Genomic DNA, 13,881 nt, shown 5'->3' with positions numbered 1-13,881 from the left:
GGATATCTGTCCCTTAAAGAATTATCAGTGTTGAATTAAAACTGACCAGTTCAGGTAGACTATGAGTGGATAAAAGGTCTGTTTTGTTTTGTTTTTTTCCCAATTATATGTCAATAGTAAGAAGATTCTCGTGTAGCCCAATACAAGCTGCAGGTTGTTATTGTTCTTTTAAGACAATACAGAGGAAATAATTTTTGTCTGAGTATGCTTTAAATATCACAGATGGAATCGGTTCTGGGTAGAATAATCAGTGCACGTTTTACCTAAGCGAATTGAATGCTTTTTCTTTTTTCCAACTTAAGGAACCAGACGATCCTGATGCCCCAGATGAACATGAGTCTTCTCCACCTGAAGATGCCCCACTGTATCCTCATTCACCTGGTTCCCAGTATCAGCAGGTAAAGAGCTCAGAGTTTGATCATTTATGCTTAGTCCAAGTTTGCTAGGGTTTTGTTTGTTTGTTTTTAAGCATTCAGGCTAACTTAAATTCTAAACATTTAGCCAAAAGCATATTGTTATGAAATACCTCACTTAAAGGTATAGAACAAAGATTCAGCTTTACTTTACCAGGAACAGTTTTACTTTGAGAATTTTAATGTGAGAATTTTAATGTTAACAGATCAGGTATTAACCATCCATGGAGGTAGGGGAGAGCAGATGTCATCCCAGGCTAGTTTATATATATATGTGTGTGTGTGTGTGTGTGTGTGTATATATGTATGTGTATATGTATATATGTATGTATGTATATGTGTGTGTGTATGTATATATACATGTACACGCACACATATATATACACACACATATACATTATATATATGTATATATATTTCACATTGCAAAGTACTTTTTTGTGAGTTGCTTTCTTGTTTTTAATGACAGAATAAGAACTCGGAGTGATTTTTTGATTTGAGTGGAAGAACTTCATAAAAATACGGATTTTTTTTATATATAAAAATAAAACTTGTCCTTTGAACACCGATCTTCAAGTCATAAATATATATAAAATTCTGAATCCATTTTAGGCTAAATGGCTGCTTTGTTAACATCTGTTAGTGGAAAGCCAGATCATACCAGAATTTTTTTTATTAGAAATCATACCAGTCTCTCTTTTTTAATAATTGACTAAATTTATAAATCCTCTATTCAGTTGCCATTTTTCTTTTCTTTGTTTCAATTCATTTTATATATTCTGAATCCGCTAATACAATTTCCTTTCCTGCCCAAACCCATTTCCCCTTCATCTTGCTTTCCTTACTTGATGTTCTCAGCAGAGCAGTTGGTAAGTCATGCAGATCTTCCCACTCCTTTGGAATTCAGACACATAATAACCTCACCGTTACTCATGTGATATGTTCACTTTCTTGCAATAGGTTGCATTTCTCACTAACACACACAATTCTCATGTTCCTTGTTTCTCCACAATTGGTCGAACTCTGCAGAACAACAACACAGATAAGATGATGTCATTTGCTAGATGTGTGTATGATTATTTTTAAATTGTACTATTTTTGGGACAGAGTGTCTGGAGAAAAGGACTGGTCTAGATTTTACTCAATTCTGTAACTTCAAAGTTTGACCTCTTATAAATTAAAATATGCTACATAAATGCAGGTATGTTTTCTCTAATGTTTTCCCAGGGTGTGGTTTTTTTTTTTTTTTTTTTTTTTTTTGGAGGGGAAATCAACTAGTTGAATCTATTGTTTAAAATATGTACACAATTTGCTGCACATAGGCAGCCTCTCTTTTCAACTCTCTTTTTTCTTTCTTGCTGCTTTTGCTTTGCATGTAAATGTTACTCAGAAGGTAAAATTACTGTTTAGCTAATCCCTTTATCTTTACGCATTCAAAGTTTGTTTGCTTTTGTGAAGTTAAAAAGGTAAGTGAAGAATATAATTCACAGGAATGAAGAAACTGTATGTTTATACAGTTACTACTGCACAAGATTCAGTGTGTTTTAGGGATGTTTTCAATAGCTTGAATGAAAAGGGCAAAATCAAGTAACTTGTTAGGAAGCAGTCCACAAGTTTGATATTCCTTCAAAATGTTTATGCTTTATTACAGAATAACCACGTGCATGGACAGCCATATACAGGCCCAGCAGCGCATCATATGAACAACCCTCAGCGAACTGGCCAACGAGCACAAGAAAATTATGAAGGCAGTGAAGAAGTTTCCCCGCCTCAAACAAAAGATTAGTGAAATGCACATAATCAATTAACTTGCTCCATCAAGACTGTGCACCCAGGCCTTACAGTCCAACCTTTCTCTGTGTCTGGCTAATATTTAAAACTAGAAAAACTATTCCTAATCAACATGGAGTGGAGAGTCTATTCACTGTCTTATCTGCAGAAAATTGCTGTCAATATATAACCCGCCTGCAGTGGAAAGTGTATAGTGTTTTGTAATAAATGGCCTGATGCTAATGTGTAAATGGCAAAGGTGTATATAGTATATTAATGTTTGACTGTTAATTCTTAAGCAAGGAACTTTTTTTTTTTGTCTTGATGAGACTCACAGATCTACAAAAACAAAAAATAATTTCTTGATATATCTGCTGCGCTCTGCAACCAGTGTTGCCTGCCTCATGGCAGTTGGATCAACTCCTTTATGAAAAAGCCTATCCATGTCAACCACAAAAATAGTTTCATGTTAATTCTTTGCCACTGGAGTCGATTTTACTATGAGCAACGTAATGGCTGGTAACCTTTTAATTATTTGGTTGATGTGGAAAATTGGTGATGTAACATTGTTTCTAGATCTTTTTTCATTGCCTTTTTCATTCTGGTATTAGGTTAATCACTTTGAAGCTATAGTTATGCTGTAACATTTAGCATGGCTTCACACCAAGTTAGTGTAGCCAATGGGGGTGGGGGGGGGGAACGTGACAGCAGTTGTCCCAATGTGACAACTGTATTGCTCAGAACTTTTTCTTCTTACACCTAGACTATAAAATGGGGAGGGAAAATGTGACAAACAAGTGGTTTTCAGTTTCACATATGTTCCTCACATCTGATGTTTGACAGTTCTGTCTCTGGGTGGGATAAAGAACACTTAGTTTTCAGTAATAGGAATTTAAAAGATTTAAAACAAATATGCAAAAATTTGCTATGCCAGGATGCCTGGAGCATAATAGACTGTATTTGGTGTGCTTGTTTTGTTTCTTTGGTAGAGCTTATTAGATAAACTTCTAACACTTTCCTTCTACTGCATCCCAGTGAAGTGGAAGTCAACAAAATCACACAGTACTTGTGAGTGCCACTGCACCAAATTAACTTGCTGGTTTTCTGCTTGTTCACAGTTCTACTTGAAAGCAAGAATTGTCTTAGCTCTTTATCCATTATACAGGAAATCTTAACATTAGAAGCAGGGTTTAATTATAAAAGAAACTACTGGTTAGTCAAATACAATTCTGAGGTATCTCTATTCCAGAATAAACATTTGTTTAAAGACTTCAAGAAACGCATCAGTAAATACTGTATTTAAATGAGAATTGGTAACTTGAATGTGTGTAATTTTTTTGGAACCTGTCTAAAAACCAAATACCCCTGCAAAACAGATACAGCCCACCCTATACTATTTAAATATTTTGCTGTTTTATTTTATAGAAATTATTTTGCTGAATTCACAAATAGAATTTGATTTAAGAAGAATGTTTTGTCCTGTGGTGTGTGTTGTTTGGGGTTTTTGTTTTTTTTTTTTTTTTGTTTTTATTTTTTAATGAACTGCACAGAAAGGTGAATTCTGTGCAGTGGCACTATGCTGAATTCTGGAACATCAGTCACATTGAGATTCTGTGCGCAAAAAAATTTGGCCCTTAAGAATAAAATAATCAGGACAATTACACTGTAAAAGTTTCTTAATGTGATTTATCTTGTACTTTTTGTATGTTTTTATATATACATATATATATTTAATGAGCACAAGCTTGATGGTGTTTTTTACAAATGAGTTGATAGAAACAAAGCTGCTTATCAAATTAAAGGTCTGTAGTTTTGAGATGAACAAAGGAAAATTCAATTTGCAAGTGCATTCTTATGCATTTAGTATAATAAGGAAGGGACAGAGAAGACTTTTGACTATGCTGTGTAGCAATGATCACTTTTATGCTTCCATGTTTTCTCTAGTGCTCAAGTTAATTCAGATCTTTTCATAGTTTTTTAGTAATACCATTTTACCTGGACTTACTAAATTTGGGTAAAGTTTTCCCATTTATTTTTGGGGATGCTTGTTGGAAGTTTTAACTCAAAAATAGTAGCCTGAGTATTGAAGTTGAAATAGTTCATATTTATTTGGACCAGTAATTGTTAAACAAGCTATTTCAGAGGTGATTATTATGTATTTTTTACTATATAGGTAAAATATATAATGTGCTAGTTCAGCCTTGCCAAATGTGTTTGCTTTTAATAGTGCAATGATTGTAGAGACATGCAAAACCTGTGACATTTTAAGGCTGTGACTCTTTTCCCTGCCCCTGAATTGAGAGCGACTGCAGTGGCGATTACTTTTCAGGTGGCAAACTGAGCATCCTGCCCCTTTGCGACTTGGAAGGAGGATAGCCTGTGTTTGTTGCAGCTGCTGCTTTTCGACAGATAGCTACAGTAGAAGGTGCAATGTTTTATTCACTCTGGGCCAAACGATTTTAAATTGCATTTAACAAATATTGTACAAGCAAAAAGTTCCACATGCGTGTTACTGTCGCAGCGTTATGGCAGTGGTCGTTTTCAGGCGATACGCAGCACCTTGTTGTTGACGGCACACTTTAAAACAGTAGTCTTTAAAGTGCCTAAGGATTTATTTCCTCCCCCCCTCCAATTACTGATTTCGGTCCTGTTTTTTGTTCAGAACAGTTACTAGGGAATTTCTGGTCTTCCATAAAACAAGCCAATAAATAATAAAGCAATTTCTCATGTTCTTGACAATGTAAATCTAATGCATAGAAACAACATTCGTAGGTGATGTCATACGGTGGTTACTGTGTGGTGCGGGGGGAAATCTATAACCTAACTAAACTGAATTTCTCCCTCTGGACATTTGGATTATTGTTGTTGTTTAGCAACTAGAATAAGTTTTTTAATGCTTGCTTCTTCTAATGTCGCAAAATGAGTACAGCCATGTGTGAAATGAATCCCATTACTGCCTGTGCATCAATAGGTGTACTTGCTTTCAGTCACAGCTGGCAGCTACACCTGTGTTACCCCATTGACAAAAATGGGATAGCAGAGTGTTCTGTGAAATTGTATTCGACGTGCAGAATCTGTTTTTGTGGCGATGCACAAGCAGAAAAGAACTCAGATTGACTTGGAAATTTTCAGAGTATTTTCCCTACTAACTGCCAGCCCTGAAAACTTAAGACCTCTTTTTTTTTTTTTTTTTTTTAAGCTAGTGTATCTTCCTGAAATTGAGCCAGAAAGAAATGAAAACCCACAATGAAGTTTCATACTAATTTTCAGAGTGTAACTTTACTTTGAGTCGGTTTGAGAAAATTATGTTAAGGTAATCATTGTTGTACCTTCTCAGCCATTTCGTTGTGCCTAGCTTGTGTGTTTCAGCATGTAGTTCACGGGAAAGTACTTACTGTTCCAAAACTTATATATAATTCCTGAAATTTCGGGGAAGAACAAGATTAGCCATTCTGCCAAAGCTAAGTGGGCAAAAATTGGCTGCTGGAGCAATTTACTTCATTTTTTGATTTCAGTAAATTTTGTCTACCTCTGAGTCTTGCCAGAAATGTTGATAACTATGTTGAGGCAAAATGGCTCAATGTTTTTGTTGACATATATTTCAGTTACAGGCATTACAATGAGGCTTTCAGTGCTGGTATTAACTTAGAGGAAGAAAAAGATTCAAAGACTAAATACATAAAGAAAAGTGTCAGGTTAGGAAATTTGCAGAGTAAAGAGTTAAGCATTTAAGTATTTCGGCTAAATCTTGTTAGTCCACACTTGCAAGTTCACATTGAAAGCAAATTCACTTCTCAGGTGAAAGACCCATACCTTAATTTTGAATAGGGTAAGCCACTGTTTTTGAGTTCACGTTTCCTAGGTATGGGGAGTTCTCTGTCATCTGTAACCCTGCTCCAGGACAGTGTAATGCCTTGAATCAGGACAACAGTGATTTGCATAGCCCCATTTGATCTCCTTTGCTCTCCATGTTCTTGCAATCCTTTTTCCCACAGCCATGAGATCTTGGAAATAAAATCTAAACCTGCCTTCTATCTAGAACAAGACAAAAGAGTCTTTCTGGGGGAAGAGTAGGAAACATCTTGCAGATGCTGCGTGCTGTGCAAAGGTACTATAATAAACCAGAAAAAAAAAAAGGATTAAGGAAATCCAGCTGTATCCTTCTGTATGATTTCTGTTCCTCTCACAAGCAATCTCATGGGGAAAACAGAAAATAGAGCTTGTTAAAGCTCTGTATTTTTCTTCTCATTTGCAGCTAGAATTAGTCACTACAGCCATAGTGACCATATAGTCACAGGGCACTATGCAGCAGCAGCCCAAGCAGCTTGTGCTTGCTCTTGATACTGTCCAAGGGTGTTTATTACACCTTCCTTGTATTGATCTTAGGGAATTGCAATGCTCGCAGGTTGGTTTACACTGAGGCTCTGCCTTTGTTACAGACGAGCACAGTTTCACTGTGCTAGAAGGGCTTTAATCCAGTCTGAGCACTGTCACTTTTTACGCGACGTAACTTCATAAGGTTCATACTATAAATGTACTTTTATTTTTAAACTATAAAAATTTCAGCTGTTTCAAAATGTCAGCTTTTTTTTTTTTTTTTTTTTTTTTTTTTTTTTTTTTAAGTTGATTGATTGGGGGTTTTGATTTTCCCAAGAGAGGCTGCTCAGTCCTGGTCCTATAGAATCTATTATAGTAGACTGCTCACAGAAGTGCAAATTTTCAGGTGCTGGTATCTGTCAGAGATCCTGATTCTGTAATCTGATTTAACGGTAAAGGCTTTGATTGCCATTGGATCCATAGACTTTGTTGGGAATTGCATGGGTCCTATTAATGTCATAGCACAGTTGCATTGAAGTAGATGTGTTGCGTGGATAAGCCCACATAAATTGGAGGGTGGGACAAAAGAGTGAATTCACTTGCTTTGTTTACACTTGCTTGCAAGTAATTAAAACAAGCACAGGAATACCAATTTCTGAGGGAGAAAAGCTCTCCCCTGAACAAGGGCTAACTTTTCACCAGATTTTAAATACCCAACTTACATTTTTTAGCTTTAGAATTCCATAAAGCCACTTTTTTTGTAACAAATTGATCTCTAGGCTAATTCTTTGCTTAGAAAAACAAAGTATAGCCTTAATTACATTAGCACAATTACAAAATGATAGCGTCATTCTTCAGTGGTCAAAATAATGTGCAAATGTCCTCTAGTTTTTAATGCTGAACTGACCTTGAGTAACGAAAATGGGAATGAGAGGGGAATAGTAAACAAGTCTTAATCTCATCCAAAATCTAGCCATAGAAAAGCAGTCCAGAGGCAAATCAGATCATTTCCTCCCTCTCTCTGTCAGTATACTATTTAAGTGTCTAATAAGGTTCATTTTTATTCTTAATTTACAATTGTTCTCCCAGTAGCTGTTACATTATCCTAAGCAGTATCAGCTGTATGGTTTGTAGCTTCCTGATGCATTTGTAGTTCTGTCTCCTTTAGTCCTTACCGGAGCAAGATAAATAAGTGTTTGCATTTCCCATGTAAGTTAGTTCCCTAATCCTCAATTCAGGTTTCTTGTCATGACATGCTGTTTCTGTTTATAAAAAGACCAGGACTGAATGAATGCTTTACAAGTGTGGTTTCACCTGAGCCATTAAGAGAGGAGTTACGTTCCTTTTCTGTAATAATACCTCGATGGATGGAGCTTTTTAATGTATTGGCCTTTTCTGTAGCTTTATTTCATTGAAATGCTGCTCAGTTCCTGTCCATCACTTCTAAATCTCCTTATCATTCTTTCTTAGCAAGTTTCTCATTCTGGATTGCTGGAATCGTATACTATTTAATATTTTTGTATTAATTGTCTTAAAATCAAATTCACTTGCCATGATTTTTTTAACTCCTTTTCTACCACATCTGATGTATTACTAGTAGTTACTACAAAAGAGCAATGTTTACCAGGCTACCTGGCTCTTAAAAATGGAACCTCTTGCAGCGCAGTAGCAGCAGCCACGTTGTTGATGAGGTGGGATTTGTTATCTTTAAAATCTTAAAAACTTACCTGGGATGTGATACTTTCATGCTACTAGTGGTAGTCATGAATTCAAATAGCTTGTAGCTTATTGGTGTTTTTGTTTGTTTTCTATCCTGAACGGTTAGTTTTCTACAGGTGAATAGAAATGTTACCTAGATCTAGCCAGAATCTCTGCTTTAGAAAAGAAGGCTGATTTACAACTACTTAGTATATTTGATCATATTTAAATACATACAGGTACTTGGGGCCTTGGAAGTCCTGAAAGCAAATTCAAAAGCCCAGAAACCTAAAGACCAAGACTTCTAAACATGATTTAATATGATACTCGCAAATTTTATCCAACTGTCCAGATGAGTGAACAAGTGGAATGGCGGAAATGGAAATTCCTCACCGAAGGAGGAGAGGCCATGCTGCTTCCGATCCCTTGGGACCTGGAAATGCTGAGTGCACTCAGCCTGCTCTCGCTCCACTGGTAGTGGAGTTTGAGCCCTCCTGGTGTGAGCTCTCTTCTGAAACACAGGCTCCCACCGAAGAATTAAGTTCTCGGAATCCCATCTGCAGGAAGTCCGTTGAGTAGTACATAAATAAGACATTTCTTTCCTCGTCTAAGATCAGTTTACCAAATTGAATCCTCTGAGGAAATAATACAGCTAGTGGGTTGGGTGAGAGGCTTCACAAGCTTGTTCTATTAATACTCTCTACCTCTTATCATTCATTGCAGAGCCACTACAGGCACACACTGTTAAGTGGCTTTAACAGCATGACAGCTTCTTCTGTGTATCAGGCCAATACAGGTGCAGAAATATCTGGTCAGGCAGTCTTCGATGGGCAGAGGGCAGCATCTGCCTCCCATTAGAAAAGATGTCTGAAATTATTTGAAATATGATTCTGAGGATACATTCATTATCTACATTAAAATGAAGGCACTCAAAAGTTTTTCACAGACTCACAGAATGGGTAAGGTTGGGAGGGACCTCTGGAGATCATCTCGTCCAACTCCCCCTGCTCGAGCAGGGTCACCCAGAGCATGTTAGACAGGGTTGCGTCTGGGTGGGTTTTGAACATCTCCAGAGAAGGAGACTCCACAACCTCTCTGGGCAACCTAGTCCAGTGCTCTGTGGCCTGGTGGCACCACATGGTTTCATGAACACTTCTGGAGTAGCCTAAAATCCTTTTGCAAATAAATAGTGTTTAAATAAAGCAATTCTGGGGAGGTATTTCTGTTTCTAGCTATTTTGATGTGTCCAGTGGTTAGAAAGGGAAGGTTGCCATTGTGTGAAAAGCCAGTACTCCATTGATGAGCCTGACTATTCATCTAGAAAGAAATGTTACCAATTGCTACCTTGGTTGTTTGTAAGATTGAAATGCTGAAAGAGAACTATGTAACCCTGCTGTTTCAGATCTGTGAGAAGTCTAGCATTGGCTTTCTGAACAGTTCTGCAATCTGAACCAAAAAAACTGCTATTGGAATGTAGACACTACTATATAGCTATGGAAGAAAACTTCAATCATGTCGTTTTTCTCGGTTTTCAGAGCAGTCAAAATGATTTTGATGTAGGTTTTAGATTATGTATATAAATCCGATTGAAGTACCATCAGCAAACCATAAATAAAATGTGGACTTAATTGAAGAACGGGCTAGTGGAGAAGTTTTGTGTGGAATTTATTAAATTGCAATATAATGAAGTTGTTGATGAAGGAGGCTCACTACGATGAAGACAGAAATAAAGCTGGGGTGTTCTGAGCTCAGAAACATATCCAGGTTCTCTGTTGCCTTTGACTCTATTATAACACGATAAAGACTGACTTTTGATTGCAGAATACTCATTGCAGAAGAGTTGACTGCATGAAAACATTCCTGGGGATTACTAGATCCTCCTCCTGCTGAGAGCCAAAGGCTGCTTTAAAGTATACTTGACTCTCCTTGATACTAAGTGGTTATTGCAGAAACCTGTGCCTTTTTATACTTGTGGTTGTGAAGAAGCTCATGGAGGTTGCTGAAGAGTTGGTGTGGTGATTCTGTGTTATCAGTGCATTTCTCTAATACACCTCATATTCAGCTGCTTTTGTACTACCAGAGCAAGGGACACTGTATAAAATGAACTTAAAGCAGGTATGATGGAAAACTCTGGTTTACTGTGTTTGTTACTAGCACACACTTTGCAGGAATGCAAATGAAAATACAAAACAATGAAGAGTGACTGTCAATTTGTAGTATTAAATTAAAAAAAAGGAAACAAGACATCCATGGAAGTAGGTAACACCAGCGATATGCCTATAAATTCTCTGGACATTGACAAGTTAGTAAAAATAAGAGTTCGTGACAAATTTTGCATGTATTCCAAGGCATTACCACCCTTTGAGAGTTTCTTACAAACCAAGGGAAGAAAGCTTTTGATCAAGGCAATGCAAAACTTAAAGCATTATCCCACAAATGTTTTCCATTCTCATACTTCTGAGAATTCATTAATGCTGGGGGGAGGTGAAGGGGGAGGAAGAGGGGAGAGAAAGGCAATTTTTAATAAAACTTGTATGATGACTGTAAAATATCTAATGAGTTATTGATCAGCCAGCTCCTTGAAACTCTGTAGAATTTGGACTCCTGCTGATTTTACATTAGTTGAAAATAATAGCCCAAAGCATTTTTCTCAGTTTTGATATTCACTTACTAACTTTAACATGACAAAGCGCAATTTTGTCACTAAAACTTTTCCCCTTTTTCTTTTCCCATAGCTCTCTGAATAGATTTGTTCTGACCTTGTTCTGCCTTTGAAGGTTTTCTTGCATTTCCTGTTGTATTTTTTCCCTCCCCTCATGAATGTGTAGCAGGTTGTGGACCCTCTGAAATGCAGCAGCTCTTCTGATTTAGTGGAAGGTGGGCAGTTAATCTTCAGGCATCCCGGCAGGACTGGGAGACGGCGGCACAAAAAGCACTGGAGTCTGAAGCCTTGCCTGTGCGTGGGTGAAGGCTTTGTTTCTGCCGTGTGCATCTTGGTACAAGTTAAAGCTGTGCAGCACCGGTACAACAGTGTTCAGGCCACTGATACTGCTGAAGTAGTATATCAGAAAAGGATAATAATGTCAGTGAGTATTATACTACGATGCAAAACTCGTGTGTCCCTGCCTAGGAGGTAGTGCTTCACAATACACTCTTCAGTATGCGTAACGAAAATCCTATTTGGTTTTTCAGGAGGTGGAATTTGAAGCACTTCTTAACGAAGACTTCAGAGCTTCGCTGGTAGCTGGTATGTATCTTCCTTTCTCCCTTCCCTCGCTTCCTCCTTCCTTTCTCCCTTCCCTCGCTTCCTCCTTTCTCTTCAGGAGACAGAGCCTTATACTGGAAATAAACCACTGAAGCTCCTGCAAGAACATTTAACATCTTTCTTCCAAAACCCATTTTTGCTTCACTTCAAAGTTTCTGATGTCTCTGTAGCTCTGCTGATTTTACTGGAGATTTATATTTCACCCTTCTTTTTATCTTTTTTGTTTTAATAGTCATGACTGTAGTTTTCAGTTTGACTATATATGTAGCAGTTCATGTCCTGCATGCAGCACTCATCCACAAAGTAAATATCCTAGATAATAACTATATAAGCAAATCAACCGGGTAATCTATCCTCCTGATAGTAACAGCTGGTCTGAGCGAGAGGTTGCTGCATAAAATGTACATTTGAGAATGTAATTACTAGGAGTGAAGATAGAAACATATGGTGAGTTAGAAGGGTAGGAGGAGCACAAGGCACACGACGAGGATGCTGCGGGTTTTCTATTAGATGGGGTTCATGGTTATTTTGCTCACTTAAGGACCAAAATGTTTTTGTAGTAAAGCTATTTCTATAAAGCTAGGGGCAAACAGGTCCATCCACTTAGTGCTCCTGGCTCTGGCTTGCTGCGGTCCATGACTTTGCAGCTGGAGGGGGGAAGTGCTCGCTAGCGCGTGTGCAGCATGGGATGGAGGGGAGGATCTTGCGGTTTCGTTCCTTGTATTTACATCCTATGGCTTCGGTAATACCCAGGCTGCGCAACACAGGAGCGGCGCAGACATCTGTCCCCTGTGCAGTGGAGATGATGCCCACCGAGAAGAAAAGCCGGAAGCCAGGGCAGGTTTGTGCGGAGCTTGAACCTAGGCGTCTGCAAAGCGGGCCAGACGGGCAGCCCGGCTGACGTAGCGGCCTGGCTGTGGCGGCTGCTTGTGGGAAATGCAACGAGTTACAGAAACGCGTTGGTTATGGTGGGACGGAAAGGTCTTCCTCACCTTTCCCTTCTGACCTGAGAAGGTGGCAGAGGCTTTTCCCGTGGCTTCACAGCCCTTGGGGCTCCTGGTGTTATATGTCGTGTTGGTCTCTGGTCAAAGTTCTCTAATAGCTTATGGGAGAAAAATGCACTTCTCCACAAGTGGTGGGGAGTATTGGTTGTGTCTCATCCTGCTCTGTCTTGAGGGAGTGACCATATTCCAGTTTTATTTCTGATGTACTTCACAGTACAGTAACTCACTCACCTGCAAATCGTGGGACCAACCCTAGATCTTCATGGAAAAGTCCATGTTTGCTCCCCTTCAGTTATCTGATATAGCAAGTGATGTTGACACAAGTTTTGTTAATGACTAGGAGTTCAATTTTTGTTTAATTTCCTTTGGGACTCATGGCTAAATACATCAAATCCCAGTTTCTAGGTGCTCTTGAATTTATTATCTAAGTACTTCTGTGTTTGTGTAGCATTCTTGTTGCTTGACAGGAGTAAGGCTGCATTAACTATTCTTTTTCCAGCCAAAGTGGTAAAGGAAGATGCTCTGCTGCTTTGCAGTTCTGTACCTTCTTGAATTCCAGATTTGTGTAATTCAGTGTACTTTCAGAAGGAGCCATTAGACTGCTAAGTTGACTCTCCTGCATGTTACAAGTGGTTGATACTCCTCAGCCCTTGTGGATTTCAACAGAATGTTAAATTAAACCACTTTTTTCTTTTTTTTTTTCCTTTTTTTCTTTTTTCTTTTTTTCTTTTTCTTCTTTTTCTTCTTTTTCATTCAGTGCTTTTGTTGATCCTCACAGGCTAAAAGCTAATAAACTTTTTAGTAACACAAGGGGAACTCATTAGTATATTCTTGATTCTTCTTGCATTCTTAATTTCTCGCATCGTGTTATCTGCTAGCTTATTTGCCAGTCTGCAGTTTAAGACAGATCTTCAGTTTGGAAAACATACTTCACTTTGAGATAATTTTTCATTTTAAGTTTCTTTTTTTTTTTTTTCAGAGCCTCTGATTTTGTTTGCTTTGTTTCTTTCCTCCTTCCCGTTTCTTTTTATAAGTTTATTTCTCCTGTGCTAGTTTTGGGGGATATTTTCCCCTTGAGGCTGCTGGTCTTATTACATTGTGTTTTTTTTCTTTAATAGAAACTATGTGTTACTGGACTTGATGTCTCTAGGGTTATTTCCACTCTGAATGATTTAAGTTCTAATATTGCTCTTTTATATTTTGTCCTGTCATACCATTTAACAGTTCATTACATAGGAAGCTACTGTTTTATTAAGCTACTCTTTTTATGCCTCTCTGTCCCGCACCGAGAGGCTTTGCCCAAAGCCATTAGTGCCAAGGGAGAAGATTCCTGTTGATTCCAGTGTCCCTTGTGCTGTTGTCTGCGTTCGTCTTCTTCATGACCTGGTTCCTGCAGCCTGACACTTGCAGTCAT

The 13,881-nt window shown here is 38.0% G+C and overlaps 1 protein-coding gene across 3 annotated transcripts in view; it reads left to right on the top strand.

The window, feature by feature from the left end:
- USP9X (ubiquitin specific peptidase 9 X-linked) overlaps positions 1–3,653 on the top strand; it is a 104,788-nt gene extending 101,135 nt beyond the window's left edge. For 2 of the 3 annotated variants that reach the window (XM_062599702.1, XM_062599694.1), the window contains exons 44-45: positions 303–398; positions 2,065–3,653. In XM_062599702.1, coding sequence (XP_062455686.1) covers positions 303–398; positions 2,065–2,199 — 231 coding nt within the window. In that variant the 3' untranslated portion in view covers positions 2,200–3,653. Of the gene's footprint in view, positions 1–302; positions 399–1,271; positions 1,283–2,064 lie in introns of all 3 variants that reach the window. The other variant, XM_062599712.1, reaches the window with a different exon arrangement.
- Positions 3,654–13,881: the final 10,228 nt, after the last annotated feature.

The sequence above is a fragment of the Rhea pennata genome, chromosome 1 (genome assembly GCF_028389875.1).
Source record: "Rhea pennata isolate bPtePen1 chromosome 1, bPtePen1.pri, whole genome shotgun sequence".
In the NCBI taxonomy this organism is placed as follows: domain Eukaryota; kingdom Metazoa; phylum Chordata; class Aves; order Rheiformes; family Rheidae; genus Rhea; species Rhea pennata.
The sequence above is the reverse complement of the archived record's forward strand: the minus strand, read 5'-3'. Positions and strand labels throughout refer to the sequence as shown.